This window comes from Mirounga leonina, unplaced genomic scaffold, assembly GCF_011800145.1.
Source record: "Mirounga leonina isolate KUSES-001 unplaced genomic scaffold, KU_Mleo_1.0 Mir_166, whole genome shotgun sequence".
NCBI classification, from domain to species: Eukaryota; Metazoa; Chordata; class Mammalia; order Carnivora; family Phocidae; genus Mirounga; species Mirounga leonina.
Genome location: NW_023270418.1, coordinates 12410458 through 12434353, shown reverse-complemented (window position 1 = coordinate 12434353; position 23896 = coordinate 12410458). Strand labels below are relative to the sequence as shown.

General features: G+C 40.4%; 1 protein-coding gene across 1 annotated transcript; it reads right to left on the bottom strand.

Moving 5' to 3' along the window:
- Positions 1–1838: 1838 nt before the first annotated feature.
- DEPDC7 (DEP domain containing 7) lies at positions 1839–22608 on the bottom strand. Its single transcript, XM_035012529.1, has 9 exons — positions 22493–22608; positions 10948–11338; positions 8534–8661; positions 7538–7727; positions 4129–4340; positions 3025–3167; positions 2712–2837; positions 2533–2611; positions 1839–2226 (listed from the first exon to the last, which is right to left on the bottom strand). Exons 1-9 carry the CDS (start codon positions 22563–22565, stop codon positions 2033–2035), a joined length of 1536 nt encoding a protein of 511 aa, XP_034868420.1. The 5' UTR covers positions 22566–22608; the 3' UTR covers positions 1839–2032.
- Positions 22609–23896: the final 1288 nt, after the last annotated feature.

The window sequence follows — 23896 nt, the reverse complement described above, 5'->3', positions numbered from 1 at the left end:
AGAACCACCTCCACACCCAAAGTATGGTCTCACCACACTTTCAGTAGTTTCTGAAAACTTCCTCACATTTAAATCACGAACGATCTTGTCTTCTCTTTTTCACACAGTAAAGACAGCTGCCTTCCCTTGTCTATGAAAACAAAACGAAAAACAAAAAACCTGACAAAGTTATTCCCTGCTTTATTAGGAGAACTGGGATCACAGATATATTATAGAGTTCTCAACGTTCTCCCACTGAAAGACTGTTGGTATCAGATGTTAGAAAATAAAAGATTGACATGCTAGCATTTTGGTGCATCTCAGTTTTCCCTACTGCTCTTTTAGGGTTTGTTTGTTTTAAGCAATCTCTATACCCAAACGTGGAACTCAAATTCACAGACCCAAGATCAAGAGTCACATGCTCTACGGACTGAGCGAGCCAGGTGCCCCCTCCCAACCTTTCTTTAAAAGTTTAAGTAGAAAAATTGTTTCCTTTTAATCTTTTGATTATTGGATGAACAGTTTCAAATTGTAATTGTATTATATTGCTTGTCTATTTACCAAATATATCCTGACAGTGCAGTTCCAAAATGATCATGACCTTGGATGAAAAGTTGAAGATTTTAGGGGCACCTGGGTGGCTCAGGTCTTGATCCCGGGACTCCGGGATCAGGATCCAGTCCTGCGTCAGGTTCCCGGCTCAGCGGGGAGTCTGCTTCTCCCTCTGACCCTCCCCCCTCTTATGCTCTGTCTCAAATAAGTAAAATCTTAAAAAAAAAAAAAAAGTTGAAGATTTTAGTGCTAATGACCAGTTCACAAGAAGTACAGGATATGAGAGGAACATGATAAAAGTTAGTACAGGTTTGCAATCAGCAAAATCCAGACTGTGGAGAAACTCAGGAACTAACCAGGTTTATTCAATGACAGAGGCAGAGCGAGAAAAGGAGGAGGAGGAGAAGGAAGGAGGAGTTAAAAGAAGAACATATAGATTAAGAGAGACTTTTTTTAAAAAAAGATTTTACTTGACACAGAGAGAGAGGGAACACAAGCAGCAGGAGCAGGAGAGGGAGAAGCAGGCTTCCGGCGGAGCGAGGAGCCTGATGCGCGGCTCGATCCCAGGACTCTGGGAATCATGACGTGACCCAAAGGCAGATGCTTAACAACTGAGCCACCCAGGCACCCCAGATTAAAAGAGACTTAAGAAGCACATTAACCAATTGTAATTTATGGACCTTAATGGATCCCTATTTGAGTAAACTGTCAAAATCATTTGGGATCAGAAAATGTGACTACTGACTGCATATTTGATGGTATTAAGGAATTGTGGGTTTGTGTGTATGTAATGATGATATTGTGGTTATTTTTTTTATGTCCTTATCTTTTAGCCATGCATTCTGAAATTTAATAGATTAAGTGATATGATGTCTGACGCTTGCTGGGGTGGGAGCAAGGAATGCATGGGGGTATAGATTAAATGAGATTGGCCATGAGTTGCCAATTGTTGAAAGTGGATAATAGGTACATGGAAGTTATTCTTTTATTCTGTTCTCGCTCATTTTTAAATGTTTGAATTTTTCCCCAATAAACTTAAAAGATGTTGAAGTTTTCAAAATCATCAGGACAGTTCAATTTCTGACTTGTCTACTGTTTATGGTAATTAGCAAATTCACTTTATCATAGCCTGAGTTTCTCTCTTGTATCTTTAAGGAGTACCTCTTAAGGTAAAAACCACACTCCTATTAACTTGTAATTATAGACTTCCTTACTATTTAATACTTTGTTATGTAAACACTGCAATGTCATATCATTAAATTTCTATGATGTTCTATAAAGTACTGGGCACAGTACTTATAAATCAGCTCACCCTAAAGAGGTTAATATCTAACAGCAATACACCATCTAATACTCAGTTTCAGACACAGAAGTTTATACAAAAAATGTTTTATTAAGTACAATTTCATATTTAGAACATCTAAGATTACAAATGTGATTAGATATTTAGGATACATAATTTATTATTAAAATACATAAGTTATATACAGACATTAAAAACTCAGTCTCCAAAATACTCAATAAAGATGTCTGGATGACACTTATAGAACTGACCTAGCAATTTTTTCTTCTCTTTGGCAGATAGTTTTGAATCCTCATCAATAGTCTTTAGTAAATTCATTAGTTCATCCTTGGTTGTCTTCTGTGTATGGTCAGAATAATCACTTTGATCAATTCTCTGGCAATATATATATCCTTTATGTTTAAAAGTAAAAAGTTCAGTTAATGAATCTATTCCTCAGATTTAACTAAAAAAAATAAGCAATATTTTTACATTTATATTCTTATTCCCCAGTTTATAAAATGCATTGAAGATGCTAAGCACTGCTGACTGTCTAAATTTGGTCAAGTTACTTTTTGACATAAGGAGGCTCTCTGCTAAGTCTAGATAACCCTGAGGAATTTAAAGTTTAATGGAAATTAAAGTGCAACAAAATACTTTCAAATAAACACTAGGAATTTATCTTTGGAAGATCATGAAAATTATATTTCTCAGATTACCTGTGTCTCTATTTGGATCTCTTCCTTTCTGAATGGCCATGAGCTTAACACTAACAATTTTATGTAGAGTTCCTGGAATCTTAAAAAAAAAAAAAAAAAGAGGGACACAGATTATTCAAATGCATTTTAATCCAGTGATCTATTACATAAGCTCAACTTAACTACTTTCAGAATTTTACCTTAAAAACATCTTTTTGATGATCCATTAAAAAGAGTACGAGAAGATCAGTTTTGCCTTTAGATAAATTTTTATTGTCAACAATCGCTTTTGAGAATATCCTTTTCACAACCATTCGGTTGTCGCTCTATAAAAATAAAACACACCCAATAGTGTATATTTAAAAGAATGAGTTTATATAGAAGGCAATGTTGAATATTAATAGTCATTAGTCATTTCAGCATATTTGATGCCGATGTGAAATAATCTGATTTGTGGGTCCTGTAAGAACTAAGGCTGCTCGAATACAATTCACATTTAGACAAAAGACTTACTTCTTTCTGTAATTTAAATTCAGAAGGATGTGCTGCAACAGCCATGAAATACAGTAGTCTTCTAAATTCTTCTCTATTTTGGGAGTCCAGAAGCTTTAGAAAGAGCTGAGTGGCTTCTAATGCTATTTCAGTCTTCCCGTTCACTTCATCCGAAAGAAAAAACTGCTTTTAATTTTGACCAAATAGGATTATCAAAGGGAACAAAATTCAATGTAAAGCTGAAGCTAAACACTAAACTTACTCAAAACTTTTTTTTTTAAGATTTTATTTATTTGACAGAGAGAGAGAGAGAGATCACAAGTAGGCAGATAGGCAGGCAGGCGGAAGGAGAGGGAGAAGCAGGCTCCCCACTGAGCATGGAACCCGATGCGGGGCTCGATCCCAGGATGCTGGGACCATGACCCGAGCAGAAGGCAGACGCTTAACCGACTGAGCCACTCAGGGGCCTCTCAAAACTATTTTCAAAAGCAAAACAAAACAACTAGGAATTACAATAAATGACCAATACCAACCATCAAGGCAGCCTATTCTCAAATTGGCAACTGATACCCTAAATCCTTGTCATAATCATCTTAGGATGTTAAATTAAACTCTTGGCTTTGTAAATAAATTCTCAGCCTGCTTTTCATTAATTCAACACATTTTAAGGGTACACTATGTGTAAAGTACTGATGTATCCAACTCTACCTGAGAAAAATAGGATTCTCTGAAATCCACAATTTGTTTTCAACAAACCATGTCGAACAGTCTGGCTCATTGGTAGAGGGATTGAGTGTCTGCCATTTTGAAGACAATGAAGCGGGGGAGAGTGGTGGTATTGGTATTGGTGGTATTGTAAAGAAGAGAACTGCCACACTATACCTATTAAACTTACAGTGAATTAGGGCAGCATTCTCCTGTGCCAACCAGAAGTTCCTGCATAACTTTAGAACTTACTAAAGCCTCCTTCCAAATGAACCCTAGAAGTTTGGAATAAACATACTTTCCATGGATTTATCCAGATCCACTTCGAGCCTGAAGCAATTTGGTTCATTCTGAGGATAATTAACTTTTTCCTGTTTCCTCCAAAAGACAAATTCCAGTATCCAGTAAGATCTTACTTACCTAAGAGCTCTGCAATGCCATTATGAACATCAGATAAGTGATTTAACAGAGGTTCCCTACTACTGTAATATTTGCCAATGGCATCAAAGAGAAGTTCTTTCACTAAGTCTATCCTATCTGGTTGCTCAGGAAAGTTTCTGCTTATGTCCACCACCATCTGGTCTGGAAGGTATTCTAAGCAATCAGTTGCTGCAGAGAGCCATTCATCTTCCCTATGGGGGAAAAAAGAATTATTTTCAAAAAAATTTTTTTAAGTATTTTAAAAAGCAAGTAACAAATATACACATAGTACCTAATTTACTACCTCTTTCAAGTTTGCCATGAGGATAAATTTCTATACACTTAGATATAGATATGTGTAATTCTTTTTAAAATATAGCTAGATCATGTATCACAGACAAAAAGTTTGGCTTCATATGTCTTCTTTTTCTTTTCGAAGTGAAAACAGAAGCTATCCACTACAATGTAAACTGAAAAGGATATCAAAATTCAAACTCTAATATTAAATTTACAACAGAGGTCCAGAAACTCTAAGTTACTTGCTCAGGGTCCCAGTTAGGACTAGATCCCAGATCTGACTCCTAGGCCAGTATTTTTCTAATATGATGTTGTGTACTTCAGAGCTCTGTGATCTATCATCTCTCACTCTGGCTAGGAGACAACAGAGGAAGATAAGGTAGGGTTTCAAAAACAATTAAATATTAGTTTCCATTTCTAATAAAATGCCACCTGGGTAAATCAGAAAAATGTTACATTTCAAGAAACAGAATTCTAGAATAACTTTTAATATTCAACTTGCCGGGCGCCTGGGTGGCTCAGTTGGTTAAGCAACTGCCTTCGGCTCAGGTCATGATCCTGGAGTCCCGGGATCGAGTCCCGCATTGGGCTCCCTGCTTGGCAGGGAGTCTGCTTCTCCCTCTGACCCTCCCGACCCTCCGCCCTCTCATGCTCTCTCTCTCTCAGTCTCTCTCTCAAATAAATAAATAAAATCTTTAAAAAAAAAAATATTCAACTTGCTAATATACATGACATATATATTTTTTAAAGATTTTATTTATTTATTTATTTGACAGAGAGAGAGACAGCGAGAGCACACGCAGGGGGAGTGGGAGAGGGAGAAGCAGGCTTCCCGCTGAGCAGGGAGCCCGATGTGGGACTCGATCCCAGGACCCTGGGATCATGACCTGAGCCGAAGGCAGACGCTTAAAGACTGAGCCACCCAGGCGCCCTATACATGATATATTTTATATGTATTTTATATGTAGTTTAAAAAAGAACAACCATGTGCTCTACTGCTATGAACTCAGGACAACTAATTCTGCCACCACCCAAGAGCATTATATCGGGCAGGTCATGCCACCTTTCTGTGCATCAGCTTCATCAAGTTCATAGTAAGATGCAGCAAGATGATCTTCAAGGTCACTTCTAGCACAATTTCTAATTCTGTATTTAAAATGTAAGGTAATTATAAAATGTTTTCATGTTACTTTAGATCGTAGAAATATGGGGCACAGTCGGTGGAGCATGCAACTCTTGATCTTGGGGTTGTGAGTTCAAGCCCCATGATAGGTATAGAGATTACTTAAAAATAAAATCTTAGGGGCGCCTGGGTGGCTCAGTTGGTTGGGCAACTGCCTTCGGCTCAGGTCATGATCCTGGAGTCCCGGGATCGAGTCCCGCATCGGGCTCCCTGCTCGGCAGGGAGTCTGCTTCTCCCTCTGACCCTCCTCCCTCTCATGCTCTCTGTCTCTCATTCTCTCTGTCTCAAATAAATAAATAAAATTAAAAAATAAATAAATAAATAAATAAAATCTTAAAAAAAAACTAGATTATAGAAATAGGATTTAAATTCATTTTTTTTTTAAAGAATTATAGGTGTGTGGGGCACCTGGGAGGCTCAGTCAGTTAAATGTCTGACTCTTGATTTCAGCTAAAGGTCACGATCTCAGGGCCCTGAGATGGAGCCTCACCTTGGGCTCCATACTGGAGGTGGAGCCTGCTTAAGATTCTCTCTAGCCCTCTGCCCCTCCCCCACCTTAAAAAAAAAAGAATTAGAGGTGTGATTTATTCAATTTTATTTATCTTTTTTTCCCTCAGTGCTCATCATAATGATTTAAATTCTTGTTGAATAATAATCGTCCTATTATACACACAGAGTTCAGTTAACTAGTATGTTAGGATTAACTTTTTTTGTGTGTAAGATTTTATTTATTTATTTAAGATTTTATTTATTTATTTGACATAGAGAGAGAGACAGCAAGAGAGGTAACACAAGCAGGGGGAGTGGGAGAGGGAGGAGCAGGCTTCCCGCTGAGCAAGGAGCCCGATGTGGGGCTTAATCCCAGGACCCTGGGATCATGACCTGAGCCGAAGGCACATGCTTAACGACTGAGCCACCCAGGCACCCCTTGCATAAGGTTTTAAACTATCTTTTGGTATTTAACTATTAATAGTTCACTGGACTGTGGAACTTGTGAAGAAGTACTGAGAAATGTAAGTTGCATTCCTTTTAAACATTCCCATCTCCCTAACTACTGAACACGATCTGCTGAGGCAAAGTAATTAAAAATTAAACAAGCTAGAAAATACAAGATTTTAACCTTTAATAATTTTACTTAAGAAAAGAATTTCAAAGTTATAAGGAATATAGAACTCTTCCTTAACGGAAAAAAAAAAAAATCATACTTCCTTTAGCACCTGAAGTTAAGCCTTCACAATTTAAGATTTATATTCAGAAGAATGATAGTCAGATATGAGAGCAAGAGTTACTTTCATTCTCTCTTCAATAACACTAGTTAATTAAAAAATACATATTCAAGGAGCGCCTGGGTGGCTCAGTCGTTAAGCATGTGCCTTCGGCTCAGGTCATGATCCCAGGGTCCTGGGATTAAGCCCCATGTCGGGCTCCCTGCTCAGTGGGAAGCCTGCTCCTCCCTCTCCCACTCCCCCTGCTTGTGTTCCCTCTCTCGCTATGTCTCTCTCTGTCAAATAAATAAATAAAATCTTTAAAAAAAATACATATTCAAGATATTTTGGTGAAGCATAAAAGTATAGGTAGTCAAACGAGTCTAAGAATTTGTCAAATCTGTTAATTTTGTTCCGGGTCCCTTTGAAGACCAGAGAGCCCTACATTTTAACAAAGATAAGAAGAATCATTTTCTTCACTTGATGTGTAAGTAGGTTATGTGAGAAGCAAAAATAAATATAAAAAAATAATGAAAATTATATCTCTTTCTAATTTTGACCAAGGTAATTTTGTTCTTCACTTTCCCAAGTCCTGATAATTATCAACTGCTAATGCATATCTGATCCCGTGGACGGAAGAATTCAGGAGATTATCTTAAAACCATTATCTACGATTTTCCTACAAACACACTCAAATTATTGAGATAGATGTATTTCCACATACTGAGAGTCACTGTAAGCCTTGAGAATCCCTCGATCCAGATAGTTACTGCTGTTGACCAAATCAGGTCGCCTCTTAGGCTGAGGAACTTTAGATACAACCTCTTGCTGTTTGAGTAAGGAGTCAAGAAGTGGAAGGTCTACGAGCTGCAGTAGACGTCCAATTGTTTCTTCTTGCCATACTTCATTAATAACTGCACAGGAAAATGACAAAGTGAAAAGTAAAAATATTTACTAAATACCACGATATTTGTCTAGGCAAGTCTAAGGTATAAATTTTGGCAAAAAAAAAGAGAAAAGAGAAAAAAAAGTCAACCTTATTTATAAAGTGGTTTCTTATGACAAAGTAAAACAATTCAAGATTTGTTTAAAGTGTAGGAGAACAGACTTTAGACAGCAGGAATTCTTTTCATTCTTTTACTGTAAAAGCAATATGGCAGAGATAAGAGATCAAGTCATGTAACATGTTAATAAGGACTTTGAAAGAAAGAATGATTCATTATTCAATCTGAAAACTGGTCTGAAACTATTGGCTGCAGATTATTCCACTCAGGGTTTCCACAACTGGGATGGGGGAGGGAAGGTGGAAATCAGTCATTAATCTGCATTCCATTGCCATAGACAAGGAAGAACATAAGAGTTCTGTTAATGTTCTAATGTAATTTTCAAAATTTTATTTAACCTCATAAGATGTTAGAGAAAAAGATATCTGAGAGCATATTTAAAATAAATAAAAATCTGCACGCAAAACACTGCAGCTTGAACCTCTGCCAGCTGATAGGACAAAAGTCAGTGTTCAAGAATTGCAACACTGATCTATTTGTTGAAGATAATAGACCTCTGTTAAAACTTAATATAAACAACTTTAATACACAGTGTACTCTTTCTTTGTGCTCTGAATATTTAAATTCTAATAAAGGTTAAGATTGAAAAGTTTTAAATAACTAATTTTATCTGAAGTTGGTCTTCTAAATTTCTTACTTGCAACATCTTTACTTACCTTGTGGAGACAAGGTTGCAGAGATGTTTACAGGAGGAGAGTTAGTAGGCTTTAAACTCAGATTTTCCCACAGATCCTCTAAACTTGCTGATTTGATATCAGATGACTTAAATAATACATCGGAATACCTAAAATGAATTTATTTATTTTAGTATTGTTTATTAATTATTAATTTATTTTAGTAAGCCCAGAGAAATACTTTACCATCAAAGAGCTGAGTTTCTACAAAGCTTATGTATTTCAGAGCAAAAACAACAAATGCAAATTCTAAGAGTAGAATACAAAAACATCCACCTTCACTCTCGAGCCCAAATATACATACTCTAAATTTTTCTTTGAATATTTAGATTTAAGCAATTCGATGACTAAAATTTTGATCTCCAATTTTAAAACATAACCAAACTTCATTATGCTTACTGTTTTTATCACTTATCTCTATTTCTGGGGCATTCTTTGGTGGATAGTGCTCATCATTTTCCAAATACAGACCTACAAATATTTACCCACAATTCTGAAACCCCAAAGGCTGTGAGAAATCTAAAGTTTATTCAGAACTCATATAGTGACAAAACCTGTCCTCACTTTACTGGGGCCGGGGGGGTGGGGAAACCTGTCCTGCATAGTCTTTACTTATCCCAGTTAATATGAGTATTTTGTTTACTGCAGAAATATTAATGCATTTCATTACCAGATGCTCTCCCAGGTCCCTCTAGGAGTGTTATCTAATATATGTTCTATCTACAAAATTATCTTTTTAAAACCTCCAAAGTTCCAAATTTCTAAATGCATGTGGCCCCAAAGGTTTCACATAAAGAATGTGGACTTGCATTTGGAAAGCAGTGATTTTGCCCTATCTTACCCTCATATATCTTTCCTAAACAGAGAGGTAAATGTTACCATCTTTTAAATAGAGAGTCTTGAAAGTTAAGACATTAAGATATTTGATACAGGGGTGCCTGGATGTCTCAGTTGTTAAGCGTCTGCCTTCGGCTCAGGTCATGATCCCAGGGTCCTGGGATCGAGCCCGGCATCGGGCTCCCTGCTCAGTGGGAAGCCTGCTTCTCCCTCTCCCACTCCCCCTACTTGGGTTCCTTCTCTCGCTGTATCTCTCTCTGTCAAATAAATAAAAATCTTTAAAAAAAGATATTTGATACACTAAATACACTAAAAATACACAATTTTTGATATACTATACATTAAAAACAATTGAAAGGGGCGCCCGGGTGGCCCAGTTGGTTAAGCATCTGCCTTCAGGTTAGGTCATGATCTCAGGGTCCTGGGATCGAGCCCCACGTTGGGCTCCCTGTTCGGTGGGGAGCCTGCTTCTCCCTCTCCCTCCACCCCTCCCCCTGCTTGTTCTTGCTCTCTCTCTCAAATAAATAAAACTTAAAAAAAAAAAAAATTGAAAGTCGGTAACACTAAAACTCTTTGGGTCAGATCTGAATTATAAGAGCTTCAGTTACACAGTCACTTCTATACAGTTTCGCTGAAGAAAATAAAAGAGAAACGTCTTGGGCGCCTGGGTGGCTCAGTTGGTTAAGCGACTGCCTTCGGCTCAGGTCATGATCCTGGAGTCCCGGGATCGAGTCCCGCATCGGGCTCCCTGCTCAGCAGGGAGTCTGCTTCTCCCTCTCCCGCTCCCCCCTCTTGTGCTCTTTCTCTCTCTCAAATAAATCAATAAAATCTTTAAAAAAAAAAAAAGAGAGAGAGAGAAACGTCTTATTTCATGACAAATAACCAAGTTAATTATGTACTCATCACATACATCCATTTCAAGCACTGGGTTCTACAATTCTGTCCCCCAGTCTCCCTTGACATGATTCCTTCTTCACCACTGCTGCTCACTTCACCCTCATCTGTAGACTGCAATAGTGCAATAGATTCCTAACTGGCTCTCCCAGTTAGGCTGTCCGTATGGCTGCCAGGATGACCTTTCTAAGATTCAATGTCATTTTCTGTGGCCTCCCCAACATCTGTATGATTGATTGCAAACTCTTTATGTTGTATGTCATATAAAATCCTCTGCATTCTGGGTCCCACATGCTTTTCATACTTAACATCTACCATGTCCTAGATTCTAGTGATAACCCACCAGCCTCCCTTCACCTTTTCTGTTCTCATATCACTTTGTGTATAAACTCTCTAACATATTTTTATACTATGATTGTAAATTGATGCAGAAAGAAAATCAAAGTTTGTTGATTATTTCTGCTAAATATAATATATGAGTAAGTAGGAATTCCAGGAGATACCAAATAAATAGAAATTCACTGTATTTTATCAAATTTCCCCACAGACCCAGATGTTAGCCTAATTTACAATTTCTAAAATAACATAAAGCCAGTCAGCCTCTCGCCAAAAAGTCGATGAAATCCTGCCAATATCCCCAGGATAATCTAACATTATATACCAACCTGGAAGGTGAATATCGCTTATTCTCTTTGCCTAACTGACTGTCTTGATTAGGTATGGTTGTGAATCTGTAAAGGCTGCAACTACTATCTTCAAATGTAGGTTTTTTGTCTTTTCCAAAGACTTTGGTTGGAACTGCTTCAAATACTTTGTAGTCCATAAGTGCTTGACACACTCTCACCACTTTGGCCCGAGGAATATCCACATCACCGAAATATTTGTTCTGAATTAGGTGAGAAAAAATGACATCCACAGCTTCTGAACCAACAAAGCAGTCATTGTGTCTTTTTAAATGGTGTCTTCGCTTTTTCACCTGCACCTGTGTTTGAAGCGTGTTTATAATGCTGCTCCACACATATGTGGCTCCGAACGGTTTCTGGGCCACACTGAAACCTGCACGGGAAAAACGCAGAGTAACCTTGTTCATTTATCATCAGGCCTAAGCAATCCTTGAGCAAAAAGTGGCAATTTCCACAGTCATTAATGAGGAACAATTATGAGGTCAGCTTGTTATTGAACTTTTAATCAGCAGCAGCTCATCAAAAATGCAGTGCCTACTATATGCTGAACACTGTTCTATGGGCTTAGATACATCGGTGAGCAAAACAGAGTCCCTGTTCTCACAGACTTCTACTTTGTGGGAAGATACACACAATATGTATGTGTTAGGTGAGTGCTTAGGAGAAAAATAAAGCCTGGTGAAGAGGAGAACACTATTTTAGGGGGGATGTCTGGAAAGATCTGACAAGGTGATATCTGAGCAGAAGCCTGAGTAAAACCAGGAAGCAAGCTGTGCAGATATTTGGGGAAAGGGCAGAGAGAACAGAAAGAACAAAGGCCCGAGAAGCGAGTGTGCTTGGCCAAGAGAGGAGGAACAAGGCCAGCATGGCCTGAGAGGGTGACCAGGGAGAGAACAGTAGGAAGGGAGACCAGAGGGGAGTGGAAATGGTCTTTGGGGTGGGGGAGTGCAGATCAAGCAGGTCCTTGTGGCAGCTACTAATCATGTGCACGGAACTCTACTAAGTGCCTCACATTTAGGTCATTAGCAGCCCCATGAGGTAGACATAATCTCTACTTGAGAAATGGAGAATAGATTCACAGAGGTTAAGTGTAACTTCCAGACATTATGTTGTAAGAGGCGCTACTAGAATTTGGTTCATGGTCTGTATCATTTAGACACACACACACACAGGAGTTGGAATAAACTACTATTTTTAAAGCTTCCTATTATGCAGTTTATAAGTTAAGTACTTTGTAACAGGGAAAACTGGTTCCTGCCCAATAGGAGCTCACAGCCTACCACAAAGATAGGAAAAGCATAGAAACTGAGCAAGATTTTAGCAAAACAGAAATGAAAGAAAACATGCTTTCAAAGATTTATCACATTTTTCCTCATTGTAATAAACGGATATTTGGCAAAACTACAAAGAAAAGGAGAAACAATTAAAAGGAAAAAAAAATGGACCTTAGTTTTAATAAGCTGATGGAACAGAGTCTAGCTAATCATCAGCTTGTTGGCTGGCTGGCCGGCTGGCTGGCTCTTTTTACATAAACAGAGTATGCCTTTTTATGTGTTACACTTTTCAATGATCCTCTGAATATTCAGTGGTTCTAATTTTTAAGTCCCCAGTTTTGTTAGGTGTCTTACTCCCTTTATTTTTAGGATACTCTAACAGAGAAGTTGAAACTTACTACTTCCCTTAAGGTTGTGTAAAAAGGAAAACTATGCATCAGTAAAACTGTAAGGAACAAGGGGAGACATAACTAAAGAAACTGCTACCTGAAATTACCTTCCTGCCTTTTTAGATAAATAGAATGTATGAGATGAAGGCAAAGATAAGTTCCTGAAGGACATTAAAACTCCACTTAATGTACTAGGGTCATAAATTTTAAGTGGGTCATTTGGAATTCATCTTTTGTATTATAATAAATAAAAGAATCATAGTGAACCATCACACTGTATTCACTTACAGTGTCATTCTGTGCTACTAGAACTTTTAACATCTTCACCAGGAAAATTACTAACATACACACATGCACACACATAAAGCCCTTTACTGTTTATTCGTATACTTCCCAGACCAAAAATAGATGGGTAGTTTAACTATCTACCAATTATTATGTTAGTTTAAAATAATCAGCAAGACTGTTTTTATATTTTAAAATTCAAGATACTGGGTGCCTGGGTCACTCAGTCTGTTGGGCGTCTGCCTTCAGCTCAGGTCACGATCCCAGGGTCCTGGGATCGAGTCCTGCACTGGGCTCCCTGCTCAGCGGGGAGTCTGCTTCTCCCTCTACCCTTCCCCCCTGCTCATGATCTCTCTCTCTCTCTCAAATAAATAAATAAAATCTTAAAAAAGTAATAAAAAAATAAAATTGCTAGTATTAGTTTAAAAAAATAAAAATAAAATAAAATTCAAGATACTTCATAATCCAGTACTAAACAAAGAAGGTAGTAATTGATGCCAGTTTTCCAAATATCATGTAGGCAGTTTTAAGGACTGAATTATAGGAGAATCAACTAGATAAACTAGTAAAACTATTTCCAAGGTGGAAATAGATTTACTACTGGCACAGTATTTAATATCTACTGAATAGAGCCAGAATGGAGCATTTAAGGAAATCTCAAAATCTGTCCAGGTCATTCCTGGTATCTAGAACCCAGGAGTAGCTACGCTGTTTCCAGACACAGTAACTAATTAAAAGGAGTGTTCAAAGTTAATATTCTTAGCTTCTTAAAATATTAGAGATTATAGCTGGATTTAAATGAACTTAATGAAAAAAAATAAATGAACTTAATGTCTGCTCTTTAGTCTTTTTTCAAATCTTCATATTATTACTAATAACTAATATTTGAGTACTTAAATATGACAAGCTCTGTCTTCTCTTGCTTAATCCTGATAAACTTCTCTGAAATACTTATTAATAATCTTACTTTGAGGAAATTGAGGTTCATGAGTTAAACAAACCCAGTTTCACAAGCAGTAAACATACTTCTTCTAGGATTCAAATATAAATACATTAAGTCACCAGTTTTAGCATCAACTTTTCACTGAAGACTTGGATTAAGTGAAAGAGCTTTAAGCGAGCCAATGAGATTAGAACAAAACAACTTTAAGATTTGTGAGCCCTAAAAAATAAAAAAAACATTGTGAACCCTTAGCAAAGTTATTTAAAAACAGCAGTCATGTGTGCCCGGCTGGCTCAGTCGGTTAAGCGTCTGCCTTCAGCTTGGGTCATGATCTCAGGGTCCTGGGATTGAGCCCCACGATGGCCTCCTTGCTCAGCAGGGAGTCTGCTTCTCCCTCTCCCTTTGCCCCTCTCCCCTGCTCATGCTCTAGTATATAAATAAAACCTTAAAAAAAAAAGCAGTCATTAAATAAACCAATAAATAAATAAATAAAAACAGTAGCCATTAGTCCTAAAATAAAGTAGGATACCATAAATTCTATAATATATACTAGTCACAGTACACAGGAGTAGGAGAGGAGAGGAAAGTAAGATTCAAACTTGTAGAGATCAGAGGGCCTTTTAAGTGGCAGTGAAATATACTTCTGGGCTGATAATGATATTAAATTTGATACATCTCAGTCATAACAGTTGAGCTACAAGTAGGTAGGTATACAAATCTTAAAAATTAAGGCTGAGGGGCGCCTGGGTGGCTCAGTTGGTTAAGCGACTGCCTTCGGCTCAGGTCATGATCCTGGAGTCCCGGGATCGAGTCCCGCATCGGGCTCCCTGCTCGGCGGGGAGTCTGCTTCTCCCTCTGACCCTCCTCCCTCTCATGCTCTCTGTCTCTCATTCTCTCTGTCTCAAATAAATAAATAAAATCTTTAAAAAAAAAAAAAAATTAAGGCTGAGTCACTTACTAATTGGAGATCAATAAGACAACAGAAGGGGTGGGAGGGAAGGGATACACAGCTTCAGTGACATGGAAAAGGCTAGTTTTCAGAGGGGAAGTAAGAAGAATAAATTTCCACATATTAACTTGCTGCTTAAATATGGGAAAATCAGGAAGTTCTGCAGGTTGGATAACATGGTATAAAAGATTAAAGAACAGGTTAGAGCAGGATAGTAGGCACCTATGAGCCATGCAAAGTTTCCAGAGTCCTCCAGGCATGATACAATTCAGCCCTTTCAGGTCCCCTCTGTTCTCACTGACCATTAATTCCCAACATTGCATCCTGGGATATTTCCCCTCAAGCATCACCACCCACAGACCCAAACTAGCTCATGTTCATACAGATACTTTAATACATAATATACCCTGCACTTGACAAGTACATGTGCCAAAACCCACACCAGGATAACCTGTTTTTTTAATGCTGACTTCACCAGTTGAACACAGATCCCCCACATGCTGGTTTGAAATTTATTTATCATCATCTAAGAGTTGAAATGAATATGGGTATAGCAGACCATGGCACAGTGAGACAAATTACTGTGACTTCTAAACAGGATTCAAGAGACCAGAAGTAGACAAAGAGTGCTTTGTAAGTCTAGCATCAGAATTTCAGCTTCAGCTTGTCCTCAGCTCTCACTTGCATATGAGCTAGACATTTCTTTAAAATTCATCACTATCTAATTATTAGTGATGCTCACCTTATTAACCCGGGTGCCCCAGTCAGTTAAGTGTCCGACTCTTGATTTTGGCTCAGGTCACGATCTCAGGGTCGTGAGATGGAGCCACACATCGGGCTCTGTGCTGGGGGTGTGGAGCCTGCTTGAGATTCTCTCTCTCCCTCTCCCTCTGCTCCTGCCCCAACCCCCTCTCTCCTCTCTCTAAAATTAATTAATTAAAATTCATCACTATTTGCATCTTGATGCTTCCTTATTTACATTTGGTCAAGAATGTTCTAAAAGCATCATGATGAAAGGATCAAAGAATCTAGAGATTAGCTGTGATAACCTGGGATAAGAGAATTAACCTCTATAGGTTGGTTTCTTCATTTACTGATACAAGAGCTGAACACTGTGTTTAAGGTTGGTTTCAGGTCTAAACATCTGATTATAGGATTTTATTTTATTTTTAAAGATTTTATTTATTTATTTGACAGAGACAGAGATAGCAAAAGCAGGAACACAAGCAGAGGGAGTGAGAGAGGGAGAAGCAGGCTTCCCGCCCAGCAGGGAGCCCGATGCGGGGCTCGATTCCAGGACCCTGGGATCATGACCTGAGCCGAAGGCAGACGCTTAACAACTGAGCCACCCAGGTGCCCCTGATTATAGGATCTGAGAGACTGAAATTCTACCCATCTCCATTTAGAATGGACATTGACCACCACATAAAATATGGTAAGAAATGAGGTATAGAAACAAATGTGACCTTCTCAGATAAAAAGCTTTTTCGGAAGGTGGCCTAACAAGAGGCTCAGAGATTGTTTTAAACTAGATCTATAACATACTATATATGCTCGTAAGCACTATATAAGCCTAGGCTAGTTAACATTCATTTTTCAAGCACTCATCTTTATTCGCTTGAAAGCAATAGTTATTTTCAAAAGCAAGACCTGTCCTTTGCATGTATTTGAAATCTACCCAAAAAAGTTTACCAACAATAAAAAAGTTAAATTTCTAATGTTGAACTCTTATATATGTGATGCTAATAATTATTTTCCCTTCTATAAATACACACTAAATAATCACATTATAATAATTCCCTAAAAATCAAGTCATAAAGCAGATGTGTCAAGAAATTACATTTATTCAAAAGTTACAAAAGGATAATCAGCTTCACCTATGATCTGTGTAACACATCTACTACGGCCCTGCTGGTGAAACCTACTTACGGGCAAAAACAATTCTATGATCACTTCAAATCAGTAGGATTATTCACCTCCTTAGAAGATCATATACACATTATAAAAGTGGATCCCAATGCAAGGTAAACACACAAAGAATTATGAAAAAAAATGCTACTTCTAAATGAACATGTTAACAATTCCTTTTCATTCTCGGGCATTACACTGTCCTCACCTCACAGGGGAAAAAAAAAAGAATTCAGCTAGCTCATGTTAGGCAATTTTCCACAAAACCTGAACAGTGAGCTAGTGCCTTTTTTTTTCAAATGTCCTTATAGTTTGCAAAAGTTCAAATTATTTAATTGCCTTACAGACTGCCTCACATAATACATTTGGTTATTTGACACTTGTGGGTTGTAGATGATTGCCAACTACTAAAAATTTTTTAAAGGAAGGTTAATGCAGTGGTTCTTAGTGGATGATTTTACTCCCAACTAGATATTTGGCAGTGTCTGGAGACATTCTTGATCGTCACAAGCTGAGGAAGGGGAAGTGCTCCCGGCATTTAGTGAGTAGAGGGCCTAGGGACACTGCTGAAGTGTCAGCCCCCACGACAAAGAAAATGTCAACAGTGCCCAGAGTTCAGAAACTGTGGGTTAACTGAATAAATTAGGACACGAAAACATGTGTTAATGCAGCAGGCACAGGGCTAGTTTCTGTGGATACAAAGAGTAAGACAAAAGCATGCAGTCTGGAGTCCCAGATCCCTGGGTTCTATTCTTGGCTCCATCATTTACTAGTAATGCAATCTTGGGCAAACAGTGTAACTTTTCTGTTGCAAAACAGAGCCGGGTCCACTTCTCTCAGTTACTGGGAGGATCACAGGAGACAATATAGGTAAGGTAGCATCAGTACCCAGCAATGAACAGATGTACAACTCAAAACAAAGTGGGAAACTGTCACAATCTAGGAGAGCCTAAGGACTGGATGTAATGTAATATCCTGAACGGGATCCTGGAACAGAAAAAGAACATTAGGCAAAAATTAAGGAAATCTTGGGGCGCCTGGGTGGCTCAGTAGGTTAAGTCAGCTCAGGTCATGATCCTGGAGTCCTGGGATTGAGTCCCGCATCGGGCTCCCTGCTCAGCAGGGAGTCTGCTTCTCCCTCTGACCCTCCCCCCTCTCATGCTCTCTCTCTCTCAAATAAATAAAAAATCTTTAAAAAAAAATTAAGGAAATCTGAATAAAGTATGGACTTCAGTTAATAATTATGTGTTAACATTGGTTCATTAATTGTGACAAATGTACTATACTAATGTAAGATGTTAATAATAAGGGAAAATGAGTAAAGGACATGTGGGTGGGAAATCTATATACAAACTTCATGACTTTTTTGTAAACCTAAATCTATTCTAAAATTCTAAGTTTGGGGCGCCTGATTGGCTCAGTCATTAGGCATCTGTCTTCAGCTCAGGTGATGATCACGGGGTCCTGGGATCGAGCCCAGCATCAGGATCCCTGCTCAGCGGGAAGCCTGCTTCTCCCTCTCACACTCCCCCTTCTTGTCTTCCCTCTCTCGCTGTCTCTCTGTCAAATAAATAAAATCTTAAAAACAAAAAGAAAAAAAAGAAAATTCTAAAAGTTTATTTAAAAAGTAAAAAGGGGCACCTGGGTGGCTTAGTCGGTTAAGCGTCCGCCTTTGGCTTAGGTCATGATCCCGGAGTCCGGGCATTGAGTCGCACATCGGGCTCCCCGCTCAGTAGGGAGTCTTCTTCTCCCTCTGCCCTTCACCTTGCTTGTGCTCTCTCTCACTTGCTCTCTCAAATAAATATTTTTTTAAAAATTAAAAATAAAAAAATAAAAAGTGAAAAGGAAAGGTATTTTACTTCTTCTTCCTTCCTCTGACCTAAGGGGACAGAGTCCCTACCTTCAAAGAGTTTATCCTTTAACTATTCGTACCACCTGATGATGTCAAGCTTTAAACAGAATTCAGTAAATAAAGACTGCTAGCAGATAAGACCAAGATGTGTCACATACCAGAAGATTTAACTCTTCATCAGAAAATAATATATAAATCCTAAGTCATTTAGGGGCACCTGGGTGGCTCAGTCGTTAAGCATCTGCCTTCGGCTCAGGTCATGATCCCAGCGTCCTGGGATCAAGCCCCGCATCGAGCCCCACATCGGGCTCCCTGCTCGGCGGGAAGCCTGCTTCTCCCTCTCACACTCCCCCTGCTTGTCTTCCCTCTCTCTCTGTGTCTCTGTCAAATAAATAAAATCTTAAAAAAATAATAATCTATATAAAAAAAAATCCTAAGTCATTTAGTGGCTCAGTCAGTTGAGTGCCTGCCTTCAGCTCCAGTCATGATCTTGGGGTCCTGGGATTGGTCCTGCTCAGCGGGAGGCCTGCTTCTCCCACTCCCTCTGCTCCTCCCTCCATTCATGTGTGCTCTCTCTGCTCTCTCTCAAATGAATAAAATCTTTTTTTTTTTAAAGATTTTATTTATTTGACAGAGAGAGACACAGCTAGAGAGGGAACACAAGCAGGGGGAGTGGGAGAGGGAGAAGCAGGCTTCCTGTGGAGCAGGGAGCCCGAGGGAGGGCTTGATCCCAGGACCCTGGGATCATGACCTGAGCCGAAGGCAGACACTTAACGACTGAGCCACCCAGGCACCCCAAATAAATAAATAAAATCTTTAAAAAATTAAAAAACATCTTAAGTCATTTAGGATTAAAGATAATTTTTTTTTAAGATTTTATTTATTTATTTGAGACAGAATGAGAGAGAGAGAGAGAGCACATGAGAAGGGGGAGGGTCAGAGGGAGAAGCAGGCTCCCTGCCGAGCAGGGAGCCCGATGCGGGACTCGATCCAGGGACTCCAGGATCATGACCTGAGCCGAAGGCAGTCGCTTAACCAACTGAGCCACCCAGGCGCCCCAAAGAGAATTTTTTTTAAATTTTATTTTATTCTGTTATGTTAATCACCATACATCATTGGTTTTTGATGTAGTGTTCCATGATTCATTGTTTGCGTATAACGCCCAGCACTCCATTCAATACGTGCCCTCTTTAATACTCATCACCAGGCTAACCCATCCCCCCACCCCCCTCCCCTCTAGAACCCTCAGTTTGTTTCTCAGAGTCCATTGTCTCTCATGGTTCGTCTCTCCCTCCGATTTCCCCCCCTTCATTCTTCCCTTCCTACTATCTTCTTCTTTTTTTTTTTAACATATAATGTATTATTTGTTTCAGAATTTTAGAATTTTTTTCAAGAGGTTTTAAAATGTTACAGAATTGTCAAGACCAACAAAAAGAACTACATCGATTGGATATTAACCAAAACCTTATGAAAATACATAAATGTAAAGAACTGAGTTTTGGGTATTCAAATAGGCAGCTGTGACTGAGTGGCAAAAACTTGCTATACAATCATACCAATATGCAATGCTTTTACTGCATATTGGTTTTAGTAGTCCAAAGTTTGTTTTCCTCTTACATGGTATTAGACATGTCAGGCTGAAGCCTGAGACTGCCTCTAAAAAGAAGGCTGCAAGTAGGTAAAATATGTAAAAGAAATCTCTTCTAATAAGAACAACTTTAGGGGCGCCTGGGTGGCTCAGTCGTTAAGTGTCTGCCTTCAGCTCAGGTCATGATCCCAGGGTCCTGGGATCGAGCCCCTCATCGGGCTCCCTGCTCGGCAGGAAGCCTGCTTCTCCCTCTCCCACATCCCTGCTTGTGTTCCCTCTCTCGCTGTGTCTCTCTCTGTCAAATAAATAAATAAAATCTTAAAAAAAAAAAAAAAAGAACAACTTTAAAACAGATTAAGAGAAGTATCCACAAAAGTAGGCATTGGCCCCCACTTTACTGCATACAGATTAATGAGACAGCATATGGGAAGTACTTTGAGCTCTCTGGAAAAGTGATACCAGGTGAATTCAAAGAATTAGGTTACAGTATGAAGGGATAACAGGGTAACACACCACTTTCTTGTTCGTCTATATTAAAAGGCAAATATCTTCGAAGTAAGTGCCGAAGTTTAGCTTATAGCATTCATATCTTCTACCTAAATCAGGTCCCTGGTCATTACAGCCCCTTTAGGGCGTGGAAGAGTAACTATTCAGTAGAGAACGAAGTGTACAAAGCTGCTTGCCAGAGCACAAAGAAAGCCAATAGCAAGGAACCAAGAAGCACGGGCTCCTATTACTGTGCTCCCTGGGACTGTGACAGGGAACTAAAGGGTGGAAGAGGGATTAACAAATGCTAACAGGTAGGGTTCCAACCCTAGCAAGCAAAACAAATGAAAAAAAGGCAGTGGGCCCTTCTCTGCCCACTGCACCTGCCGAGCAGGAAACTGGTCTTTTCCTTGGGTTCAAATCTGCTAACCAGCACTTCAGCTCTTCCCTCTGACAGTCACCTACTTAATTTTGAATACATATTCCCTTATGCCATCTAAGAACCTGTTCACAAAAGCCCAAAGCTCAGAACTGGTATTTCAGCTGTTAGAGAAGACAGGGTGCTATGGTTCTAATCACACAAAAGTTGGCAATTTCACTCAGACAGTAAGCCTAAAGATTTCCCAAGACTGTTTCCAATTTTGAATTCTCAAATGATGAATGAATCCCTCCTCTTCAAAATGCAAAACAAAGAGAAATTCTGAATGTAGCCATCATATGCTTATCTGAATCCTTCAAATTGGGGCAGAAGAAGGTCAATATTATGATTGTTCCTAGAAAAGTAGTTTTTTATCACAATTTATCATTAGTATTTTGAAGATCAAAAGGAACATTAGTAATTATAAGTCAACACAAGACTGGAGCCATTGAGATGCACCCAAATGACCTAAGTCACTGACTACTGTCATCTTGAGGAAGGAGTCAGTTTCACTGGTTGGTATTTTCCAAAGGAAAAGTTTCTGTCAGATAGGGAACCTATAACACCCCACGCAGCAGATACAGAAAGGGGGAAAGGTTTAACTTATCTAGAAAGAAAAAGGAGAAAAAAAAAAAAAAAAAAAAAAAAAAAAAAAAAAAAAAAAGCTGTGTTGTCTGAATATCTTTATTTACTGAGTTGTAATATGCTAGGAACAGAATTTTAGAACTGATCATCCATTCCGTTCATTTGTTTGGATATTCAAAGAAAGCAAAAGGCTAAGCAAACTACCCCCAAGGATATGATTAAGCTGGTGGCAGAATTCACCAACGTCTCTCCTAATGTCATATAACCACTAAAAAAAAAAAAAAAAGTTCAAAACTTCTATTCACTGAAATACTGCTCATCCAGAAAATTTAACGAACAAATACTTTTTACGCCAGGTTCCTTCCCGTCGAACAAAAACCACTCATCACCCCCAGGATGTCTGGAGAACAGAGGGGGCAAGAGAGGCGCTGGTTCCCTGGCCATATTGTGGAGTCGAGGTTTGCGGAGGAGACGCAAGGCAAAGAGCCACCCAAGTCCAGATACGCGCGCTACGAGTAACGACGTGGAGCGTGTCTGGAGACCTAGTGAGAGCGCCTGGCACGCAGCGGGCCACTGACGAGCGCGCGGCGAAGTTCAAGTTGGGGAACTAAGTAAAGAGCTGGGCTGAGAGGGCGGCGGAGTCTGCCGGCCGAAGCCCACCCACGGGAGAGGGACCCAATTCGCCGCCACGACGAGGTGCTGGCCTGAGTGGCTACAGACGCGCCGAGCCCGCGGGACCCGGCGGGGTCCCGGTCCCGCGCGAGAACCGCAGCCTGAGCGCCACCCCGCCCCCGCCCCCGGCCCGCCCCGGGACCCCCACACGCCCCCGACAGCGGTCCTCAGCCCCTACCCGGAGGCCTCTGCGCCGGGCTGTGGCGAGCCGAGAGGTTCAGCGCCGCCGCCTTCTCCCGCACCGTGGCCATTACCGCGCCCGCCAGGTCACCACCTCCACCGACCGCGGCACCGCGGAGTGGGCGCCCGCCCCTCGGCGGCCGGTTAACTGGCCCGGGACGGGGCGGGGCTCCCGTCAGGCCCCGCCCCCGGCCCGCCCAGGGCGCCGCGCGCCACACTCCACGGGTCACGTGCCTGCCGGGGCGGTGTGTAACCTGCAGCCCCGCGGGCCGGGAAAAGGTGCGGCCCACGCCCTCCTGGGCTGCGCTGTGCGGTCGTGACGTGGGCGGTAGCCAAGGAGGGAGCGTTTCCGTGTGGGCCGCAGGACCGGCGCCAGCACCTACGCGGCCCGCTTCCCACCGTTGCTCGGCGTCTCCCCGGCGCTGGCGGCAGTTAGCGCCCCGCAGGCTCAGCCCACCTGGGTGCCTACCATGTCCCACCGTGGATTAGCTCTGGGACTCGGCAAGTGGCTTAACTGCTCTGTGCCTCAGTGCCCTACCTGTGGCGTGGAGTTTGGGTTTTGTTTGTTCTTTGTGTTTAAGTAGGCTCCACACCCAGCGTGGACCGCGACGGGGCTTGAACTCAGGACCCTGCGATCAAGACCTGAGCTGAGACTGAGTCCGAAGCTTACCGACTGAGCCACCCCGGTCGCCCCTGGTGTGGAGTTTTTTGTTGTTGATGTTGGGGTTTTTGTTTTTGTTTTGGAAGATTTTATTTATTTATTTGAGAGAGATAGAGAGCAGGGTTTGGAGCAGAGGGAGAGGGAGATAATCTCTAGCAGATTCTGGGCTGGGTGCAGAGCCCATCCCACGACCCCAAGAATATGACCTGAGCAGAAATGAAGAGTCCGAAACTTAACCAGTTGAGCCACCGGGGTACCCCTGGTGTGGAGTTTTTTAATGAAGATTACACAAGCTAATTCATGCTCAGAATTTTAGTAGTTGGTTCTGAAAGGTTAGTGCTTAAAATTATGTCATGATGACAAATGCACTGAGTTTTTCACGCATCCCTCCCTGTAAAAAAACAAATCTTTATCTGGCCCAGGAGAGCAATGTCTAGAGGTCATGGTTAGGAGGGCAGCTGGCTGGCCATGGGGCTGACTGCCAAGGAAATCGGTGTCGTCTCCAAAGTAACTCTGGGTCAGGAGAGTAGGGACAGAGTTTGCTATGCAAAGAGAGTGAAGGCTAGGACAGACGGAAGGAAGGGTTGTGAACGGGAATTTGAAGCTAGGGAATCCAGGGGTTCACTGCTGGGGTACTTCTGAAAGGCTGAATGATCTAAGGGACCAGTAATTCAACTGCCGGATACTTGCCCAATTTTTCAAATTTGGGTATTTTGTAATGATTTTAAACCTTTGGTACAT